This window comes from Acomys russatus, chromosome 10, assembly GCF_903995435.1.
Source record: "Acomys russatus chromosome 10, mAcoRus1.1, whole genome shotgun sequence".
NCBI classification, from domain to species: domain Eukaryota; kingdom Metazoa; phylum Chordata; class Mammalia; order Rodentia; family Muridae; genus Acomys; species Acomys russatus.
Window position 1 is genome coordinate 52,552,122 of NC_067146.1, and position 22,161 is coordinate 52,574,282.

At 47.9% G+C, this 22,161-nt stretch overlaps 1 protein-coding gene across 1 annotated transcript; it reads left to right on the forward strand.

Annotated features, from left to right (window-relative positions):
• The first annotated feature begins 2,354 nt into the window (after positions 1-2,354).
• Aoc1 (amine oxidase copper containing 1) lies at positions 2,355-5,790 on the forward strand. The gene is given in 4 exon segments (XM_051152147.1): positions 2,355-3,861; positions 4,643-4,922; positions 5,184-5,313; positions 5,561-5,790. Coding segments are annotated over 4 exon segments (2,103 nt in total). The 3' UTR covers positions 5,747-5,790.
• The last annotated feature ends 16,371 nt before the right edge of the window (positions 5,791-22,161 follow it).

Genomic DNA, 22,161 nt, shown 5'->3' on the forward strand with positions numbered 1-22,161 from the left:
TCTCTGATGTGTTGTGGTCCAGCTCAGATCCTTGGGGTTCACTTTAAAACGAAGTGTAGCCAATAGTCGGCTTCTGGAAGACCAGCCTTGTGCCAAGCGTGTCATCTGGTTTCTCCCCCACACTCTTGGGGGTTATGCATGCTGCTGGTGTCACTTCTAGCTTACAGTTGAGACAATAGAGGCACAGAGAGTTTACCACAACCACAGTGACACAGAATGTCCTTGGTGGTGTGATTTCCCAGGACTTGAACCCAGGCCAATTAACCCCTGAGCCTAAATTTGAGCATATCCATTAACTTTCAAAATACGCCCCCCCCCCCACACACACACAAACTGTTGTATCATAAAGGCAGCTTTTCTGTTAGTCCAGCCATCTGCCCCACCAGGACAGGACCTCTGTGACTGCAGATGCCTGAAGAGTGTCCCTCACTGAGATGACACTAAAAGAAGCAATGAAATGGGGGAGTTTATCTAAACAAAGCGAGATTTGCAGATAGGGAGGAAGGAAGTAGGCTCGTACACAGATGCCTCGATGACACTGGGAATAACTCCAGCTCTGCTCTCAACTGGGGCTAGGCATGAAAGCTAAGTCAGTAGAAAAAGTAGATGACACTTAGGGACAAGCTACCCTGATGTGCTGGCCTGGAGGGGGAAATACTTAAGTCTCTTAAGGAACCAGGCACAGGGTTAAGTGACTGACATTTAGATGTTACAGATGGCTGTGACAATGCCCCAGGTGGACTCTAAATGACAATACCTGAGTGTTCTAGGTCCTGGGTGTGTGTGGGCTAATGGTTGTACACAGCTTACTGGAAAGCATGAAGGGAGATGCAGCTGCATCCATTGGGACACCAGCTTTGGCCAAGAACTCCACTGACCTCATAGAAAGGCTGCTGCCCAGGAGGAAGGATCTGCTTCTGGATTTTCCGGATAAAAGAAAAGCAAAGTCTACGCAAGGAACTCAATATCCTCATCTGTGGTGGCCAGGACCGCTTGAAGGTCACATTTCTGTCAGGCCTCTGCCACAGCCCGTGTACATGAGAGCACTGTCCCCTTGCCTTGATAATACCAGCCAGCCCTGGGCTTCCCAAAGCAGAGTTTGGTCTCCTCTATGACCTGCTGGAGGAGGCCACCAAGCCCTGAGTGAGTATTTGCTTGACACCACCAGATTCTCACTCTAGGGCTGTGATATCCAAAGCCTGCCTTTCAAGCATGTGGCCCCTATAGCTGGTTTATCTTACGGAACTGTATGGAAGGCCACTTACTGCCCCCTAGCCGACTGAAGAACGGAGGAATCATAGAAACACAGATGCTCAGCACTGGAGAGTGGGGCAGCCCTCCTGTAAATGGCATGTCTACAATAGCCCAGAGAAGCCAGCTTAGAAATGTAAGGATGGAAAGGTGGATACCGTGGCCCTCAAGGACCCACTACCCAAGAGCAAAGAATGAGAACCACTCATATCTTCCAGCAAGCCTTAGGGGAATTCCTCAACACCAGGGCTTCCTTCAGTGTGGTCCAGTCCCATCATCCATGGTCTTGAAACACCAACTTTGGTACCCAGCTGAGTTCAGAGAAGGCTAAGTGGGGCTGGAGTCTGCCCAACCTGGCTTCACAGCCTAGACTCAACCCAGAAAGTCTGTACAACTCAAAATCCCAAAAAGGCTAGAGTCCAAATTACACCATCAGGTTCACTTTAAAGAGACAACTAGCTACAGGCAGTCCTGGAAGGCCAGACTCATCCCACATGCTACTATCACCCCGTTTCCCTCTGTAGCCTTAGGAAATTGGATGCTGCTCCTCTCGGTTCTATTCCACAGTTGGGATGACAGAGGCCTAGAGACATTAGACAGCAGTGTCGTGAACTTGGGCAGCTGAACCCTAAAAACTCAACCTTGAAAGTACACATTAGATTTTAAAACGCATGTCCCTAAAAGGTAATTTGCAGTCTAAAGCTAGTGGTGCTGTTGCCAGTCAGCCATTTGCCCTGCTGGGACATAAGCCCTTAGTTGCCATTAATGCTCAGCCTTGGGCTGCTGTGAGTCACAATGCGCCACGCTAAGAAATTCCCCCCAGCGAGATCACACCGAGAGACGAGGCAAACATGTGAGTGATCTAGATAAGAAAAGCTCTAAGAGGTTTCCATACCAGAGAGGAACTAGGTGGATGCACACAGGAGCCCGAACCGCACTGTGAACAGGGAGAGAGGACCGTGAGACCCCACCTCTGGCTGCATCTGGGTAAGGGAGGAAGCAGAGTCAGGGGGAGACAGAGTTAGGGACCAGGTGCTCTGGAGTGCTGGTTTGGAGGGGAAACCATCTAAGTCTTCTCCTCTCCCCTGCTGTGTTCCAGAGCTATGGGGCTAACACAAAGGAGCTTGACACTGGGCTGCATGGCCATCATCTTGGTCCTTCAGATGGCCATGGCAAAGTACCCCAACTGGATGTTAAACGGCAAAGCCCAGGTATTCGCAGACCTGAGCGCCCAGGAGATGGAGGCCGTGCACAGCTTCCTGATGAGCAGGACAGACCTGGACCTGCACCCATACGGCACACAGGCTTTAGGCAAGAACTGTGTGTTCCTCATTGAGATGCTGCTGCCCAAGAAGAAAGATGTCCTAGAGTTTCTGGAGAAAGGAGCAAAACCTCCTGTGCGGGAAGCCCGGGTCATCATCATCTTCAGTGCCCAGGAGTATCCCAATGTCACCGAATTTGCTGTAGGGCCGCTGCCACAGCCCGACTACATGAGAGAACTGTCCCCCGGGCCAAAGAAGGACCTCTCTTGGTCATCCAGACCCATGTTCAAAGCAGAGCTAAGACTTGTCTATCACAAAATCAAGGAGTTCATCAAACCCTTAAAGAAGTTTATTCTTGACATCACTGGCTACTCACTAGAGGACTGCTATGGCCGGTGTCTGACCTTCACGCATATGAGCCCACGCAGTCCAGAATCTACCTTTCGGGCGACCTGGTTTGCCTTAAAGCGCATTGTGAACAACCGGCTGGAGCCCACGGGTCTGGAGATCGCTGTGGATCATGGAAGCCCAGATGTCCGGAAATGGTACCTATTGGACGTCAAATATAACAGTGTCCACTACATGCTCGCATACAATCTGGCTCAGCGTTATGCAGATGGATTACTGGACATAGGGGTTCTCAAGGACCGATTGCCTGTTAGGAAAATTCCAAAGCCCCTCAGCAGAACAGGACAAGGCAATGGTCCCAGATAGAGCCTTGAAGGTAACGCTGTGATCTACAAAAGGTGGAGTTTCTCCTTCCAGCTTCGACCCTCTTCCGGGCTGCAGATACTGAATGTGCACTTCAGGAATGAGTCTATAGCCTATGAGATCAGCATCCAGAGTGTTCTCACTGTGCAAGAACAACACACTGTATATAAAGGGGACATGTTCAAGCCCATGGAAGTAGGCTGGGACCTGGGCAGTGTGCCTCATGAGTTAGCCCCTGGCATCGACTGTCCAGAATCGGCCACCTTCGTGGACATCATCTACTACTATGACACCGATGAGCCTGTCCGTCGTCCACGAGCCCTCTGCATTTTTGAGATCCCCACAGGGATGCCTGTTAGCCCCACGTTTAACATTTCACACAAAACCAATCTCTCTTCTGGTGGAGTAGGACACAAGATGGTGCTACGGGCAAAGACAACACAATACAGTTATGGTTACATCTGGGACTTCATCTTCTATGATAGTGGCATGCTCTCAGCCCAGATGCATGTCACAGGTTACGTCCATACCTTCATCTATACCCCTGAAGGACTGAAGGAAATTCACCTGGTGACTAACCTAGTTGACAAGAATCATACCCACCTTGCGCATTACCGTGTTGACCTGGATGTGGCAGGTCGGACCCTCCCTGTCTTTCAGACACTTCCCACCAATAGCATTATGTCCCAGGAGATGGAACTGAGACTCCCTGATGTTAAATCAGAAATATTCACTGAGTCTCCTTCTCCAGCCCCCAATCCCAAGAAATATTATGCATATCTGAGAGACAGTGGCAGCAAATGATACCTTGGCATTACCCAGAATGGTAGGCACGCATCAGCCCTGGATCTGAATTCAGCGCTGCAGAGATGGGAGAGGAAGAAATGCAATGGGAGGGAGGGAAATGTCATTGTGTATGCTTTTGGATGGTATGTACTGCCATCAGGAGGTGGTTAGTGTGTTTTCTAGATACATAATGTCACCACAGAGTAGTGTCATGGCTGTGGCATTTGACCTCAGAGCCGATAACAAGGCCCGCAGGATCGGATGGATGCCTGCCATGTGTCTTTATAACCCAGAACGTATTGCAGATTCTCAGGCCTTCAGCAACACAGGCCATGCCTTCTCCGCGGTTAACACTATGGCCAACAGGCTGTACTACACTCCCTTGAAACAGCCTAGGACACCATGAAATCACCACAGTTGCCGAGACTGAACCCCGAGCTGCCCTCTAGCTTCCCTGCTTTGGGGGTTCACTTAGTTTCCGTGTCCGCACTACTAGCCCAGCTTCTGCCCCCAGCACTGCTCCTTGCTGGTAGCTGGCCTTAGATGTGAACAATGTTGGAGATCCAGGCCAGGAGATGGAAACTTCCAATCTAAGCTTGGTTCTCAACTTCCTTCTCCCTTCATGGCTCCAGGCACCAACAACAGCTTCCACACCCTGCAGACCAAACAGAACACTACCACCAACCCCACCCGACCAAGATACTACCCGGACGCAATGGAGGAGACTCGGTACTCCCATGAAAGCCAAGCCACCTTCCCCTTGGAGCAGACTCTGCCTCCATCCCTGTTCTTCAGCAGCCCCAAAAAGGACAAATGGGGACGCAGGCGCAGCTACCACTTAAAGATCGACTCCACATCTAAGCAAGGGCTGACCCCTAACACCGCGGAGGACCTGGCTTACTCCTGGGCCAGGTGAGGTGGGCAGGGACTCTGAGGAGCAGGCAGGAGCTCCTCTCTGCCTGTGAGTCTGAGTGTGCATCCTCATGTGCTCAGGGAAAAAAGAGATGTGCTCATGGGGCCCCTCAGCTGGCTTTGAGGACTCTTGCAAAGTCCCAGGGGATAACCGCTCATTGTGAGGAAACCCTATCTGTGTCCCTGAGGATGTTATGAACCCTGGCTGGGCCTCAGAGGTAGCCCCAGTGCTCAGAGCCACCTGCTTCTGCTCACTCACAGGTACTCTCTGGCAGTGACCAAATACCGGGAGTCTGAACGGTGCAGCACCAGCCTCTACAACCAGAACCACCTCTGGCAGCCCGTCTTGATTTTCCAGGACTTCCTTAAAGACAATGATAATATTGAAGACCCAGGTATGAGTCCCTCCCATCCCTCCTCTGGCCTTGTCACTAACCTTCTAACTTAACCTGTTCTTGGTGCCTGGTGTGTGGCTTGTGGGTAGAGGGCAAGTCCAGAGGTCATGAGAGGTGGGCCAACCTCTTTCCAGTGGAGCTGAGGCCATTTGGAGACGTTTGTAAGCACATCTTAAAATGACCCAGTCTTTCCAGGGTCCACAGTCAGTACCCTCTTGCCCACTAAAGCCTTTGTCTCTCCCACAGGATTTGGTGGCCTGGGTGACGGTGGGCTTCTCACATGGGCCCCCCACTGCTCCTTATATGACCTCACTTAGGCACTCTGTAGGCTTTTTTCTCATGCCTACCAACTTCTTCACTGTCAAACATCGAGGCCCAAGGGACACAGACTTATCAAACACTGAATCCCTGGAGAAAGGATCTGCCTGATGCCCCCGCCTTTCAACTTCAATAGGACCTACAGCCCTGTGTCAAGAGTCCCCATCTCCTGTTCAAGAGCCCCATAGTCCCACAAGGACACTCAATAAACCCTTGACATTCTACCTGTCTGTGTTGCTTCTAGAACTTTGGAGGGAGTGGACCACATACCATCTATGGTTATCTACTGAATGCCAAAAAAAGACCTCCATGACCTGGGCAAAGATACTGGGCTTCTCCATCAGATGGATTTTTCAATGCCTGACACCTTCCCATGCCTCTTAGGGCAACTTTATGGGAACTGTCCCCCCTCAATTCTGGGCATGGAGAAGAAAGCTGGTACAGGGAAGTCTACCAAGGTTACCAACATCTCACCCTTTTGTTGTTGTTTTAGTTTCTAAAGTTCTCCCCTAAGATCCGTTTACCAAGAAATGCAAAGCCAGCATGTGTGTGCTGGTTCACAGCGGAAGAGTCTGCAACAAGCAACGTCTGGAGACAGCGGCCTGTGCTCCTGCTTGGCTGCATCAACTAAGGCACAGCCCCACTGTGACACCAGATGGCTCCCAGAAAAGTGTGTGAGCCGGGATTGTAGGCAAACACCTACAGGATGGCAGGCAATCGTGTGCACCCTGTGTAACGTGTGTGTATGAAGAGGGTAAAACTAAAAACCCTTAACGGGCTGAAGATGGAAGGTAAAGGAATTGAAGTGGAAGGCAACCTTGTCTTTAAAAAGCAGGAGGAGACAAGGAAACAGGATTTGCCAGAAAACCTCTATGAGAAAAGCAGCTTTTAACAGCTCCAGGGCTGGAGTTAGATTGATAGCTTAGTCCTTGCCATGCAGGTATGAGAAGCTACAGCCAGATGTCCAACATCCTCACACGAGGAGGAAAGCACAGGGGCCCACATCCTCTGTGACAGCGATGGAGACAGGCAGATCCCTGGAGTTCCCTGACCACCCAGGCTAGCAGAATCAGTGAACTCCAGGTTCAGTGGGAGACCCTGTCTCAAAATGAAAAGTCAAAAGTCAGACAGCAGACTTTGGTCACCAGGAAGGCACCCAGAAGAGCATGGGCAACCACACAGGTCTGTAGAGATATACAAAAGAGAGAGTGTGAGAGAAAGAAGCCCAGTGTGGTGGCACATACCTTCCATTTCAGCAGAGATAAAGGGAGATCTCTGTAAGTTTGAGGCCAGCCTGGTCTACATAGCAAGTTCCAGGCCAGCTCTCAAACAGGGAGAGAAACAGACAGAGAGAGGGGGGATAGGTAAGGGTGGGATAAATAGATCTTAGGCCAAGATGTTTCTTGAGAAGGGATGGGGCATTGTCTAGAGCAGCCAGAAGAGACAAATGTGGACTTTAGTAACCTGTGGATGTGGACAGAGGAAAACAAGAGCAAACAGACAGGAACCTCATATTTTTGGCCAACACTATGACTGCAAAGCTTTGCAGAGCTGTAGCTCATGGCCTGTCTGAGAGCCTACACAGAGGTAGTCCTTCCTGTTGTGTTAGCCAGGACTGCCAGCCAGGGCCACTTGATCCTAGAGGCTCAAGTTCAATGTCTATACAAATTTCAATATGCACCCCCCGAAAAGGTAAACTGTGTCAGTAGAAGGCGGTTCTGTTCACAGTCCAGCCTTCTGCCCTACCAAGAAGAGCCCTTTGTAGCCCTTGGAGGCCAAGCCTTGGTCTCATGCTGTGCCCCTGGACAAAATATGCTCCCTTACTAAGATAGCACCAAACAAGGGGGAAAGTGGGAGCTTATCTACACAAGAGATGTGCAGGCACAGGAGGAAGCTGATAAAATGCACACCAGGCCTTGTTCTTGCCCAGGGAAGCGGACTGTGAGTGGAGACCCAGAGACTCTAGCTCAAGCTGTAGCTAGCCTTAGAGGAAGAAGCTGAGATGGAGGAAGAAGCTGAGATGGAGGAAGAAGCTGAGATGGAGGGGATGATCAGGCCTAGGAATATGGCTCTCTGAGGTACTGGCTTGGAGAAGGAAGTCACTGTGGCTTCTCGTCCCCTGTGTTCTGGAGTCATGGGGTTGCCATGAAGGCTCTTGGGACTAGGCTGGGTGAGTGCAGTCTTGGTACTATACACAGCCATGGCTGAGTGTCCCAGGTGGAGCCTGGATGTCACACCACAGATATCTAGGACCTGAGCATTGGTGAGCAGAGGTTGGTGCACACCTACCTCTGTGTTAACAGGAAGGAGCTAGAGCTGCAGCCACCTGAGGCAACAACTTCAGTCAAGAACTCTGTGTGCCTCATTCAGACGTTTAGTCCAAGTGTCCTCCCAGACCCCTGGTCCTCAGGTAGGCTGGCCCCCTGTCTGTACGACAGAAGGAAAACAGTACACCCTGGAGAACAACTGGAAGGCAAACCATTCCCAACAGAGCTTACTGGGTTCCTCCCATGGTATAAAAGCCTGCTGTGGGGATGAAAAGGCTGAAGCTCTTCCACAGAGTGTGGTCTGCCATGAATTCTTTCAACCAAGAACTCCAGCAGGACCTCCCTGGTACTTGCTGACAGCTGGGGAAACCCACAGCCTGATGCTGCACCCAGGTGCTCCTCGCTACGTGCTCCTTTGCGTATTCCTCACACAGGCTCCTCCAGTTGTCCCTCCTCGCTGTTGTTAGTGATCTTCTCTCTCATCACTTGCTCTTTCTGCTTGTCCTTTTGCTTGTTAGCTTCACAGTAACTCGCTCATCTGAAACCAAAAGTACAGCTACCATAGACCATAAAGCATTTGCAGAACAGGGATCATTCACTAGAATGTGGAAATTTGGTCAGACAGACACCCAGGAAGGGTGGCCCCGTGAGGACAAAGGCAGCAACTGGAGGACTCCAGATGAAGAAGCACTGAGGACTGCCAGGAGCCACTGGGAGCAGGAAGAGGCAAAGAAAGCCTATTTCCGCAGCCCTTGGGCGCAGGGCTCTGCCAGAGCCCAGGACAGTGACAGGATGATAGGCAACACACTTCTGTTGTTCAACCTGCCAAGTCAAACAAACAAACAAAAAAAAGCTGAGAATGGTCTGTGAGGTTGAAAACTATGCATGTCATGGTTGCCTTAAAAAAGGATGAGAGGGAGGGAGGGACCAGAAGGAGATGATGCAAGGGGCCTGAGAACCTGGATCAATGGGGTCTTTGTTTTTAAACATCAGTAAACAACATGAATCCATTGAATGGGTGAGGCCTGTTCAAGATTCTAATGCTTGCTCTAGTTTCCAGCCAGTAGCCAGAAAAGCAGTGTGATTGCTAAAATTAGAGATCTTGGGACCCCAGGTTCATATGGATAGAGTTTTTAATTGATGTGTTTTATACGCGCATTGAAATGTATGTTGCCAGGGCTGTAGCTATGTCCATTCCTGCCTGTGGCTTTGGTAGACTATGTCCCCAACACACACACACACATACTAATGCCGCCGCCTTTAAGACCCAGATGTGAAGACTCCACACAGGCACCTGGATGCAATGGGGACCATCCTGAGCTGTGACACATTCAGAGAACAAATAAAACATTGGTTTTCAAAAAAGCAATTTTCTTAAAGAAAAAAAAAAAAAAGCCTTGACTTTGTACATGCCCTCTGATCATAGATGGTGACCAAAATGTGTCCAAATTGTTGAATTTTAAGCTTTAGTGTCTGCCACTAACTCTTAGATTATACAAACTTCCCCCAGAAGTTCAAATATTGGAAGGGGCACTCTGCGTCAGTCAGACGGTGAACTCTTCGCCAGTGATACAGCAGCGTTTATTATAGAAAAGCATGAATAAGCCACACAGAAAGGGTCACATGGTATGGCTAGCACAGTGCCGTCCCAGCCCTGTCTCTATCTAGTGTCATCCACAGGCCATTCACACAGGCCTCTCTTCAACAAACAAAACAGTGTACTGAAAGCATGCCTGCTAGCAGTGTGCTAACTCTCATGTTTGGCAAATCGTAAGGGATGTATTATCTCCCAGTGATCTACAACAACACAGTTCACATGTCTGAACACCTTTCACTTCTTCAAGAGCTGCTTTCCCAAATCCACTACATAAAACCTTGGGGCCAATAGAAATGCTTTCAAAATGCTTGTAGCTGCTGCTTTGAGAATGAGGTCTTTCTGATTAAAGACTGACTAGCTGGATGTCTTTTCACAGATGAACTCAGTTATCCATGTTAGTTCACAAGGTATCCACTAGTCTGGTCCAGGTTGCCTAGCAACACACAGGACCACCAGGTGTGTGCCAGACTATAAAAGGACTAAAGGCCACCTTCCCCTTCACCCTCCATTTCTCTCTGTCTCTGTCTGTCTGTCTGTCTGTCTGTCTCTCTCTGTGTCTCTGTCTCTGTCTCCATCTCTCTCTCTCTCTCTGTGTCTCTCTGTCTCTCTGTCTCTGCCTGTCTCTGTCTCTCTCTCTGCCTGTCTCTCTCTCTCTGCCTCTCTGTCTCTCTCTGCCTCTGTCTCTCTCTCTCTGCCTCTGTCTCTCTCTCTCTCTGCCTCTCTCTCTCTGTCTCTCTCTCTCTCTCTGCCTGTCCCTCTGTCCCTCTAATTGTCTGTCTGTCTCCCTCCCACTTGGTACATTCGTCTCTCTCATGGCTCACTCAGACTATATCTTCTCTCCCTCTCTCCTTCGTCATTCTCACAATAATAAACTTCCTCCCACCTCACCTGCTGTGCAGCATATAATTTATATATCCTAATAATCAGGATAAAACTAGAACACAGCATATATGTGTGTGTGCTTGTTCACTCCATCTCACAGGTGAGAAAAGTGAGGCACAGAAGTTTCTACCTTGCCCAAGATCACAGTCAGTGAGAGATAGAAGCAGGATGGAGCTCAAGCTGTCCTCTCACAGAGTGTGCCATTATCACTGTGCACCGTGTCTCATGCCCTCACCTAGCTCAGCCAGGCTGGGCAGGAGGATGGGACCCCAAGGCTTGCACCTTATGGTCTAGGCACTAGGCCAGTGTCTAAATCCTTCAGTCTCAGGAGAGCGCTCACCACCGCAGCGGGATAGAGTGGAAATGCTTGTTCAGTGGCTACCTGTGTTTTTACATGAACAGCAAGGAGGAAGATAAGCTTCAGAAAGCTAGGAATCCTTGTTCTGAACTGCACCTGGCTGCCGTGGAAGGGGCTGGTGTCCGCTGAGAGAGCAAACTCCACACTGACTTGCAGAAGTGCAGAGTTATGAGCATCCTAAGACATGGTCTGGCTATGAGCATAAACACAGGCTTGAAAAGCATCATAGTATTTTAGGAAGGAATGTCAAGGATTTAAAACCAGGGGGTTAATGGCCAGGTAGGCAGGTATGTGTGCTAGCTTTCCAGCTTGGGTCATGGTCTATCTCTGTATTGACCTGCCGACTATGGGGTCTCCTCCCAAAAGGCTCAGTCTAAAAGTTGAGCCAATATTGTGCAGGCTGCTGTGCTAATTTTGGCCAAAAAGCCCTTTGCTGTGGCTTTCAAAATCTTCCCCTTAGTCTTGAATAATTTATCTTTGAATTTATAAATCCATCTTCTTTTTATAAACCATATTTGTACCATACTAGACCCTGATCAAATCTTTAAAACATAAAAAAAATGCATTAATACTAGACATTAAGTATAAGTGCTGTCGTAGAGAGCTCACCTAAAGCTGTGGGATGTTGAGAAGGGGTTTTCTGTTTGTTTTTTTCTCCATGAACCAGTGGGTCTACCTTTAAGAACTTAGCTGTGAGTGAGTTGTGATCACTGCTGAAGAAGCAGCAGAGGTTCTTTGGAGGCCAGAGATGCTGCCACTGACAACCCTCTCTCTCCTCCAGTCAGGAAGTTTGTGGTGGTTCTCAGAATTCACAGCAGAAGGCCATTTGGTGGAGTGATGTTGAGCCTGTCAGGGGAAAAGAAGCTACACACACACATGCACATGCACACAGGCACATACACTCACAACTATGCACATACACTCACACACACAGCCATGCACATATACATGCATGCATGCACGTATACACAGACACACTCACAAGGACATGCACACAGGGACACACACACACACACACACACACACACACACACACACCATGGATCTGACTAGACGCTCCATCTGTGGAGAAGGGGTGAGCAGGAAGGGAAGAGAGGCAGCATGGATGAGTTCCAGGCCAAACCCGGCAGGATCTGAGGTGCATAGGTGATGCTAGGCCCCAGTTTCCACTCTGCTCAGTAGTCTGCCCTCTGCATCACCACCTGGATTCAGTCCACACAGCTGGGCACACTCCAGCCAAGTGGATTTCTTTGCCCTCCATGTCCATATTTAGCCAAAACCTAAAAGCCTTGACAGACTCCCGCCCTATTTCCATCCTGTAAAGCATTACTGGAAAATCCTAGGTAGCTCTAAAGATCTGTCAGATTTATGTGGTCACAGACATTTTTGTTTTTAAAGGTAAATACATACACAAGGCAGTTACTATCCCAACCTAGTGAACCAAGGAAAGTTGAGGACAGGATGGAACTTTTCCACAATGTAGCCTTTTGTAGAAACTGAGCTGCTATAACCAGAAAGGGCATGTTGGCCTTCTGGATTATGTGGGGTAATTGATCCAAAAAAGAGACACTGCAGGATGAATTTAGGCTTCTCAGCAGCAGGGGATCAGCCTCTCAAGAACTGAATGCTGGCAGCTTCACAGAAGCGCTTTTTATTGATAGTTTCTCAAAAGGCCATTTAGCAAGCCAATTCCTGCATACCAGTATTTGTCTCTTAGTCTCCTCATCTGTTCAATCCACTGCCGGGAGTAGCCTCTCAGAGGACAGCTGTGTTAGGCTTCTGTCTGTGAGCAAGCATAGCAGAGTATTGTTAATAGTGTCAGGGGTTGGCTCCCTCCTGTGGGGTGGGTCTCAGGTTGGGCCAGGCATTGGTTGGGCATTCCCTCTATCTTTATTCCTGCACATCTTGTAGGAGGGTTAATTTGGGGGAGAAACTTTGTGGGTGGGTTGATGTTCCCCTTCCTCCACTAGGAGTTCTGTCTAGTTAGAGAGTGTCCTCTTCAGTCTCCAAGACTCCTGCTACTCAGCTAGAGTCACCCCCCATATCCTCCCAGAAGCCTACTCTGTCCTAGGCCTCAAGCTTGTCTCAGAGCTGTCTCTGTCCACAGTTTCACTTCTCTCTACAGGTCCTCTGTCCTCCCTCCCTCCCCTCCCTCCCCAGGCCCCGCCAGGTCTGATCTGGTCTTCACCCTCATTTCTTTCTGTGGTTACTCTCCTACCTTGATCCCTCTCTACAGCCACTTCTACTGTCTATTCTATTTCCCCTTCTGAGTGAGATTTAAGCATCCTCCCTTGGGTCCTCCTTGTTACTTAGCTTCTTTGGGTCTGTGAATTACAGCATGTTCATCCTATACTATATGGCTAAAATCTGCTTATAAGTGAGTTCTACAGGAGCGCCGCAGAAGACCAACAGACCAGCTAGAGAGGGTCCAGAGGGGCTTGCCAACACTGAGGCACCAATCAAGGACCATGTACAGACTGGACAAAGGTCCCCTACACAGATGTAGCAGATGGGCAGCTCAGGCGTCATGTGGGTCACCTAGTAAGGGGAGCAGGGGCTGTCTGTGACATAGACTACTCGGTTGCCTGCTTTTTGATCACTCTCCCTAGTGGGGTGGCCTCGCCAGGTCACAGGTCACAGTCCTAATGTGACTTGATGAGCTGGAGGGAGGCTCCCCTTTTCTGAGCTAAAGGAGGTGGGAGGGGAAAAAGGGAGGGAGGGAGGACCAGGAAGAGAAGAAGGAGGGGACTATGATTGGGATGTAAAGTGAACAAAGAAATAAACAAACCAACCTAGGTTTGCCAGAAATGTCTTATGGCTGAGACTATGCTAAGGTTCTGAAATTCCCAAGGAAGAGCAACCCCACAAACCTCAGATAACACTTACTGATTATTTACAAGAAAGCATTCAAGGTTAAGTGGTCATCACTCCAGAGTAAACACCAAGTGCAATGTCTCTTCTAACATTCTGCTACAAGAGCACGTCATTCCATATGTGAAGGAAAGTACATTTCATTACACTTTGTAAGCACCTCGCCCATGAAATCACACTTTAAACATTTTTCAGATTCCCCTATATAAAAGAGATCATGTTTGCTTATTTTTATGGTCACAAAAAGTGAATATATTGCATAAAAACAAATTTGAATGGCCCTCTTTATTGACATAGTCTCCTGAATTTAATCAGTCAACAGATTCTATGCCTTGCCTATGACAGGGTTAGGGCAAAATTGCTCAGTATGTTCTTGAGGGGACTGGCAAATATCAGATCACTGTATTGATGTTACATTTCTCAGTTTTGCCAATTGCTACCTCTGCTACCATGGAGGGCATCCTCCATCTCAGAACCAGCAGCTGAGGATGAGGGCAAAGGAACATACTGTCTGCAACTTACAGTTCATTAAAAAGGTAGTGTGTGTGTGTGTGTGTGTGTGTGTGTGTGTGTGTGTGTGTGTGCAAACTAAGTATGCAAATATGATGACATATTAATATTGGTAAGTCTGAGTAAAGAGCAGATGAGTTCTTGTACTAACTTTGTAACTTCTCTGTGTGTCTGAAGTTACTTCAGACTATAGCACCACTGAGGTTGTAGGCAGGGGCTCTGCACCCCTAAGGCTCCTTGCCTGAGAGATTGCTACTTTCCAGCTGACATTGAAGGGTTATCTTGAGCAAAACAAGTTAAGATCAAAGCCTTATGACTGAGTTTTGCAAGACTCATTTCCACTTTGAAGCGTGCTGGAGACAGGCAGCCGAGTGTGGGAGTGGTCATTAAATCAATTATGTGTGATGGGAACTTGGCCTCTGTCACCTCATTTTAAATATCTACTCCTGAAAAACCAGAGGGAGAAAAAAGGACCAGATGTGCATGAGAACATCTGTCTTAGGGTTTCATTGCTGTGGAGAGACACCATGACCATGGCAACTCTTATAAAAGAAAACATTTAATTGGAGCTGGCTTACAGTTTCAGAGGTTTAGTCCATTATCATCATGGCGGGAAGCATGGCAGCGTGCAGGCAGACATGGGGCTGGAGGAGGATCTGAGAGTCCTACATCTTGATTCTCAGGGAGGAGACTGTGTGCCACACTGGGCATAGCTTGAGCATAGGAGACCTCAAAGCCTGCCCTCACAGTGACACACTTCCTCCAACAAGGCCACTCCTCCCTATAGTGCCACTCCCTATGGCCAAGCACCCAAACCCGTGAGTCTAGAGGGGCCATTCCTATTCTGACAACATCTGTTGGTTACACGTTCCACAAGAAGCAAGCTGGCTTCTCTTGTGAGTGGGCCATACTCAAGATGGGGAAGCGCAGGCCCTCTGTCCTTAGCACCTCTTGCCCACAGTCCCTGGCAACCAACAACCTGCTTTCTGTTTCTGTGGATTTGTCTATCCAGGGTATGGATACAAAGGGAATTATACAGCCTTCTGTGTATGATTTCTCTTGCTTAGCATATTGTTTTTGAGGTACGTTACAGTGTAATATGTTATTAATATTCTATTCTTTCACATTATTTTTCTTGGGACTGGGATTGAGTTGGTACAATGCTTGCCTAGTGTGCAGGGATGAACTTAGGCTTTCAAATCTGACAGAGAATACGTTTACTCACTGAACCATCTCATTAGCACAAAAGCTTGGTTTTTCTGTCTTTTGTTTTCTTTTTGAGTCAGGGACTCATTATGTAGCCTTAGCTTGCTTAGAACTTGCTATATAGACCATGCTGGCCTTGAACTCAAAGAAATCCAGGCACCTCTCCCTCCCTAGTACCAGGGTTAAAAGACTTCACCACCATGCTTGGTGTTTGTTTTTAATTGAAAAATTATATATGTTGTAAAAAGCAAACAGAATTCTATAGATTATTTACATTACAGAAAGCCAGTATTTTCATTTTTTACTTACTTCTCTGTAATGGAGACTTTTGCTTCTCTGTGGATGTATAGAGGCCTCCATTCTGCTCCACACATTTCCACACACTAGCTCTCTCCCATGTATTACAATGGAGCATAAATCAGTATGTACCACAACCAAGACTTCACATGCTCAGAAAACAATCATTGTGATGAGACTTCACACCAGTGATGAGGCTTCACACCAATGATGAGGCTTCACACCAGTGATAAGACTTCATACCAGTAATGAGATGACTGCACACCAGTGATGACACTTCACACCAGTGATGAGCCTTCACACCAGTGATGAGACTTGTCATGATCCTCTGCATGCACAGCAAACAAGGACCCTGGTGTCCAATACAGGCTCTGGGTAGTAACTGGGTATCCCTGTGGCTCAGCCTTTGTGGATAGATGCTGGAAGCTGTGGAGATGTAAAACCAGAAAGAAAACAGGCAGCGCTCTGTACTTCCTGTTCAATTCTGGTACTAACTTAGAACTCCTCTCAAAACCAGTCTACAAGTGAAGTCTATGTCTGCATGATATTGGGACAATTGCATACTGTTATTGAAGAGTGAGGGCTCATGTAGCTTCTCCTGTCCTGGAGGATTTATAGAGATATAAAATGCTTGATGAAGGAAAGAGACATTTTCTACAGTGGTTTTGCTTTGGGCAAGTTGCTCATGTTCACATATGTTAGAGTTATTTTTATAAAACTGTGTTTGTTTCTCTCTTAAACCTGCTACCACACAAATAATTGAGACTCTATTATATTATTTTAATAAGATTCACAGCACAAGAACTGAGCAGTTATTGCTCTATTCTTAGCCCTCTATGCTAATCTGACTCCCTCTTTGACAAAATACCTGAGTTACTTGCTTTTTAGTACTTTTTCTGCTCCAGCTGAATCTTCCTCTCTTTCCTGGACCTCTCCATAGCTGAATCCCTTACTTCCTCCTCTAAATCCTCCTCCCCTGGCTGGCAGGAAGTCCATCCCTGTTCTCTCCCCTGATCAGTAATTGACTGGAAGCTGCTTTATTGGCACATCAAGGAACAATTGGGGAACAGTGTTTACACAAAATTGAGATGGGAGATTCTCAGAACAAGGATTGCGACCAGATATGGGGGATACAGAAATCAGCATTTGAATTACACAATAACTTTATCCCTATACACGTATACCTACCCTCAGCCATGCTCAAGTAAACAACATTCATTGGGTCAGAAAGAAAGAAGGACATGAAAGTAGTTGGTGGGCTAGTTGGGAAAAGGGAGGGGACTAGCAGAAGTGGAAGAACAACTACAGTGGCTGAATATGATCGAGATATACGACATAAATGTGAAAATATATACTATGATGTATAATCAATATATACCAATAAAAATACTCTTTTTAAAAATCTAAAGGCAGTCTAGGTGGTGTATTTGTGTAAGTGCCAGCCTTGCAATAACCATGACTTGTCCCCCCATTTCAAAGAAAAAAAAAAGTCAAAATTCCAGGTGTGGTCCACATCTGTAATTCCAGAACTGGGAAGTAGAGGGGGGAGTATTGGAAGTTCAAAGCCATTATCAGTTACATAATCAATTTGACTCCAGCTTGGGTTAAATTAGAGCTTGTTTCAAATGAAAGGTCAAGAGGAGGAACAGGAAGGGGAGGAGGAAGAGGAGGAGAACCAGAAGAGTGGATGGCCCCTGAAAAACAGCACACTTAGTTTTCTCCTGAAACCCACGTCCAAGTGCACAGAGTAAGGTGCCTTTTCAAATACATACTAACACATACACACATAAAATGGAAGTCCACTCTGCTTATTTCTTTTTAAAAAATCAGACTTCAAAGACGGAGAGACGACTAAGATTTTAATAGCATTTCTTGCTCCTTGCAGAGGACCCAGGTTTTGTTTGCATCACCGACATGAAGGCTTGCAACTATCTATAACTCCAGTTCTGGGTTCTCAAAAGCCCTCTGTAGAATTCCATGGTAATCTTCATGTATGCAGTGAACATACACAAACTCAGGTGTAGGTGCATATACATGTAAATAAAGTAAATCTATCTTAATTTAAAATTAAATACTAGAATCAGAGCTGAGCTCATGCCCTCCTCAGTTTGTACTATATAAAAAGTTTTTGTCTCAACAATTCCTGTCAGACTGAACCCTTATATCATAACGATTGTGAATCCCAGGCCCTGCCCACCTACTCTAAAAGGCAAGGGTGTCCAATGAGGGAAGTGACCAGGCTGGGATATTTCTCTAGAGTCAAACAAGCATGAGACTCACAAGCAGGAGGCCAGGAGAGTGAGAAGACTTCTCAGGCCAGCCTGGACAGTGATCACCAGGGCCAGCAGATGCAGGGCAGAAGAGCCAATGTTCGCAGCAGCCCAGCAGCTCACAGGTGACAGGGCAGGTGCCGCACACATCCTTCACTTCCACAGGCAGGAGAGAGAGCTCGTTCTCTGCAGGCTAAATACCAGGGTGCTGAGGGGCCGTGAGTGGGACATGAACAGAGTCAGGTCCAGGACCAAGGCAAGAAGTCCCCGTGCAGAGGAAGGTTCTAGCCAACTTTGCCTTGAGACACACGGTATAAACTTGGCATAGAGTTAAGTGAGAAAGCTTCCTGGAAGGAAGTATCTTCCAGAAAATGTGGGCCTCTCATTTTAAGTGAAATTCACCAAGATCACCCCCCCCAATAGTGAGGGACAGCCAGCAATAAAGACATGGTAGCCCCAATCTGTGCCTCTCTCTGCCTAGCCAGCACCATAGCTGGTTTGTTTTGGGGTACTATGTAGAAGGCCACTTCTTAGAACCCACTGGGCTGGAGATAGATACTAGTGGATCACGGGAACATGGATGTCCGGGACTGGAGAGTGGGGCACGTCTGCTATAATGGCAAGCAGCCCAGAGGAACTGCCTCAGAAATGTGCTGATGGAGAAGAGGACACGGTAGTCCTCCTAGACCCATTGCCTAAGAACGCAGTGCCAAACTCTAATCTCTTCATCCACAGCCTGCAGGGACTTCCTTAGCCATCACTGCCCCGGGCTCCCACAAGGTCTGGGTCTGCTTTCTCTACTACAGCTTTGATGACAACACTGTGTCTGTGGAGGCTGGTGCTTCCCCTTCCAGCGGTGAGCCTCTTCTGGACCACACGTCTTTAGCATGGATTCCAAACATGAGTGCATCACTTATCACATCAGTATGTGAGCACCCTCCTCCCTGAGCACCCTCCCTCTTTGAGATGCCCACAAAGGTGTCCCCCAGTGGTCCTTTAACTGTAATTTTAGTGAAAGCTTCAGTTTCGGTGGGGCTGCACATCCCTGAGGATGTTGCCAGTGTGGCCACAGATCCAACCCTTCAACTTTTTTTCCAGAGTACCCACCATGGCCTCCAGAAACCAAGGTCACACCTGTGTCCAGCACCAGATCCCTGAGGACAGGGCCTACCTGATGCCTCCTCCTTTCAGCCACAATGCAACCTACAATCCTGTGTGAGGTGGTGTCCAGTCCAAACAGTACTGAATTGCCTCAGGGAAGGGTTAACGGGAGGTAGGGGCTCCTTCTCTGGAGCTTTGGGGAAGTCGCTTCCCATGGTGGGGGGAGGCGGCTTTGTTGTAAGTAACCCCTCCCCCACGCCCTGAAAGTCTACTAAACCCATTGGTTCCCCAGAACTGCACTCTACCATCATTGCCCCATCTGGAAAGCAGCAGGTGTTTGCTCACATCTCCCCAGGAAACACTCACACAGCACCCATGTGAAGAGGGCCACTGAGATGCTGGATTTCCCTACCACGTGGGTATTTCACCATCTGAGGCTTTCATCTGTCTGTCTGTCTGTGAGGCTGTAGGGGAATTGTCACCTAAGTGAAGGGCATGCCTAAGGAAGCTGCTGTGGAGAAACCCACCAAAATTACCAACATCTCCATTCTTCATGCCCGTTGTCTATGGTTTGCCACCCAGGATCTCTTCACTAACACAGGAAAAGTATGTGTGTATGCTCCCTCCCTGCAACCTTCATGTGGGATTGCAGCACGACGCTCCCAGGGAGAGAGGACTGTCTGAAGGACAGTGGGGTAAAGCCTGAGGGAAGCCATGGTGCTGAAGAGAGCATCTTCACCCTGCTATCTCCTGGGGTTTTTGTTTGCTTGACTAAAAAGGTATAAACATGGCCCTACCGGTAGAGCTGCACCTGACCCCACTTAGTCAGCTAAACCTTGGCCTTTGAGACTCATTTGGTTGTTTAGGGTGGGACCCACATCCTTCTCAAATCCATAGCAAACCACGTTCTCCTGAGGACCATGAGCACCTGGAAGGCAGCACATCCCTGCTGTCAGCCCTCCTCAAATGTGCTGTTCCCAAGAGGGGCACACCCCAGAAACCAGGAAGCTTAAGACTCCTCCCATCACCCATGCAGCTGGACTTCTCACTCTCACAGACCCTTCATCACCTCAGCTCTCCCAGTTCTGACAAAAGGAGACTTTCTCAATTCTCCAGATGCCCCCAGCACTGTGGGGTTTTATTCATTATGAACGTCGGGGCTGGGGGTGTAGCTCAGTGGCAGAGGGCCTGCCTAAAATCTGCAAAGCTCTGGTCTCCTGGCAGGAGGGATGGGGTGAGAAAATGCAGGGAGGACAAGGAGGGGAGGACTCCTAGGAGGAGAAGCATCATTAGACAGTCCCTCTGCTTCCAGCCAGTTTCTACTTGAGTGGTCTTCCCCAGCTGGTTCCAAGAGCACAAGGGTCTCACTAGCTGTGCCGGGTTCTCACTAGTTGTTCCAGTAGACCCAGGTCTTGACCCCAGCACCCTGATGCTCCCTGGGCTACCTCTGAAATGGAAACTTAACCCCAGGAAGAACATGTGGAGTATGTAGTGATAATTTTGGTTTCTTTAAAAAAAAAAAAGAAAGAAATATTATAAGAATATGTTTTCTGTGGGGATATGGGGTTGCTTCAGACTGTCCGCAGCAGTTGACTATGATTTCCCTCATGCTCTAGGAGAGGTGAGATTTTTTTTTGCCAGCTGCAGATAGTCTCTGCAATTGTGTGACATTTGGAATTCTGGGAACTTTTCAGAGGGTATATAAATGCTAGGGTGCCCAAGAGGCAAGGTCGGTGGTTGTTGGTTGGTTGCTGATTGTTTGCTCTTGGTCTCAGTTTGTTAAGTAGTGATTCGCAAAGAAGAAGAAATTTGATACCCTGATGATGATGAAGATCAAACTGGCCCCAGGCAGCACAGCGCCCCTAACCAGCAGGAAGTCGTCCCCTTTCCAACACCTGTCTTTACTCAGGGATTGCTTTCCTTTCCTCTCTATCCTTGTTTCTATTTTATCTAGTGTTAGGGGGTTGCAAGGGAAAAAGAAAAGGGGTGGAGAAGGGTGGAAGAAAAAAGAACCACAAAGTAGCTAAATGCTAGCTACAGGAGTTAAGTGGAGAAGGGAGTGGGGAGCAGTGAGACAGCTGGCTTCCCTGAGGCTGAGCCAGTGAGAAGTTCACATAGCCATAGTTTCCCATGAGGCCTTGGGGATCTCAGGCAGCTCTCCACCATCTTCTTCAAACAGACATCTTGCCTAGGTCACTCTGAGTACCCCCTCTTATGTTGAAATCAGCCTACACCGACCCTGTGTGTCCTGATCTTAACTCAATCCAGACCCTACTTTCCAAATAAGGGCACAGTCACGGGAACCAGGGCAGTGTTTCTCAGCCTTCCTAACACGGTGACCCTTTAATACATTCTTGCTGCTGCTTTAAAGCTGTAGTTTCGCTGTTGTTATGAATTGTAAATATCTGAAATACAGGATATCAGATGTGTGACCCCCATGAAAGGGTCATTCAACCCCAAAAAGGTGTCACCCACAAGTGGAGGACCACCGAACTAGTAGACTAGGACTGAATACATTTTGGAGAGCCACAACTCAACCCACAACACAAATCCCCCCAATACCTCTAACTTTCATGGTGACAGGGAAAAATAGAATTCCAGAACATCTCTAGGACTGAGAAGGGCCCCACCCCAGCTCACATGCCTGGCCAGTATCAGACATTCCTTATTCTGTTGTCCTTCCTTCTAATGCGTCTTTCTGGATAACAGAGGACAGAAAGCTAAAGTCTAACTTCCAATATTCCTTTATAGCCAAAAGTAATTTGTAAATCTATCAAGATGAATGAAACCTTTAGAAATCATTTAACAAGAAAAGAACACAATGTATTTTCTGATAATTCCACAACATTGGTGAGGGCAATCAACCGATTCCTAAAGCAGAGGAAAGGCACCATGTTCATGAGTCAAAGACATAACATTGTTGAGATGACAAGGCATGCAATACTGATGAGCAGATCCAATACAGCTTCTTCCAGGCACAGTGGTGCACACCGTTAAGCCTAGCACTTAGGAGGCAGAGGCAGGCATATCTCTGTGAGTTCAAGGCCAGCCTAGTCTACATGGTGAGCCCCAAAACATCCAAGACTACATAGAGAGACCCTGCCTCAAGAACAAATAATTAAAATCAATATAACTTCTACCAAAACATCAAGTATAAGCCAGCCATG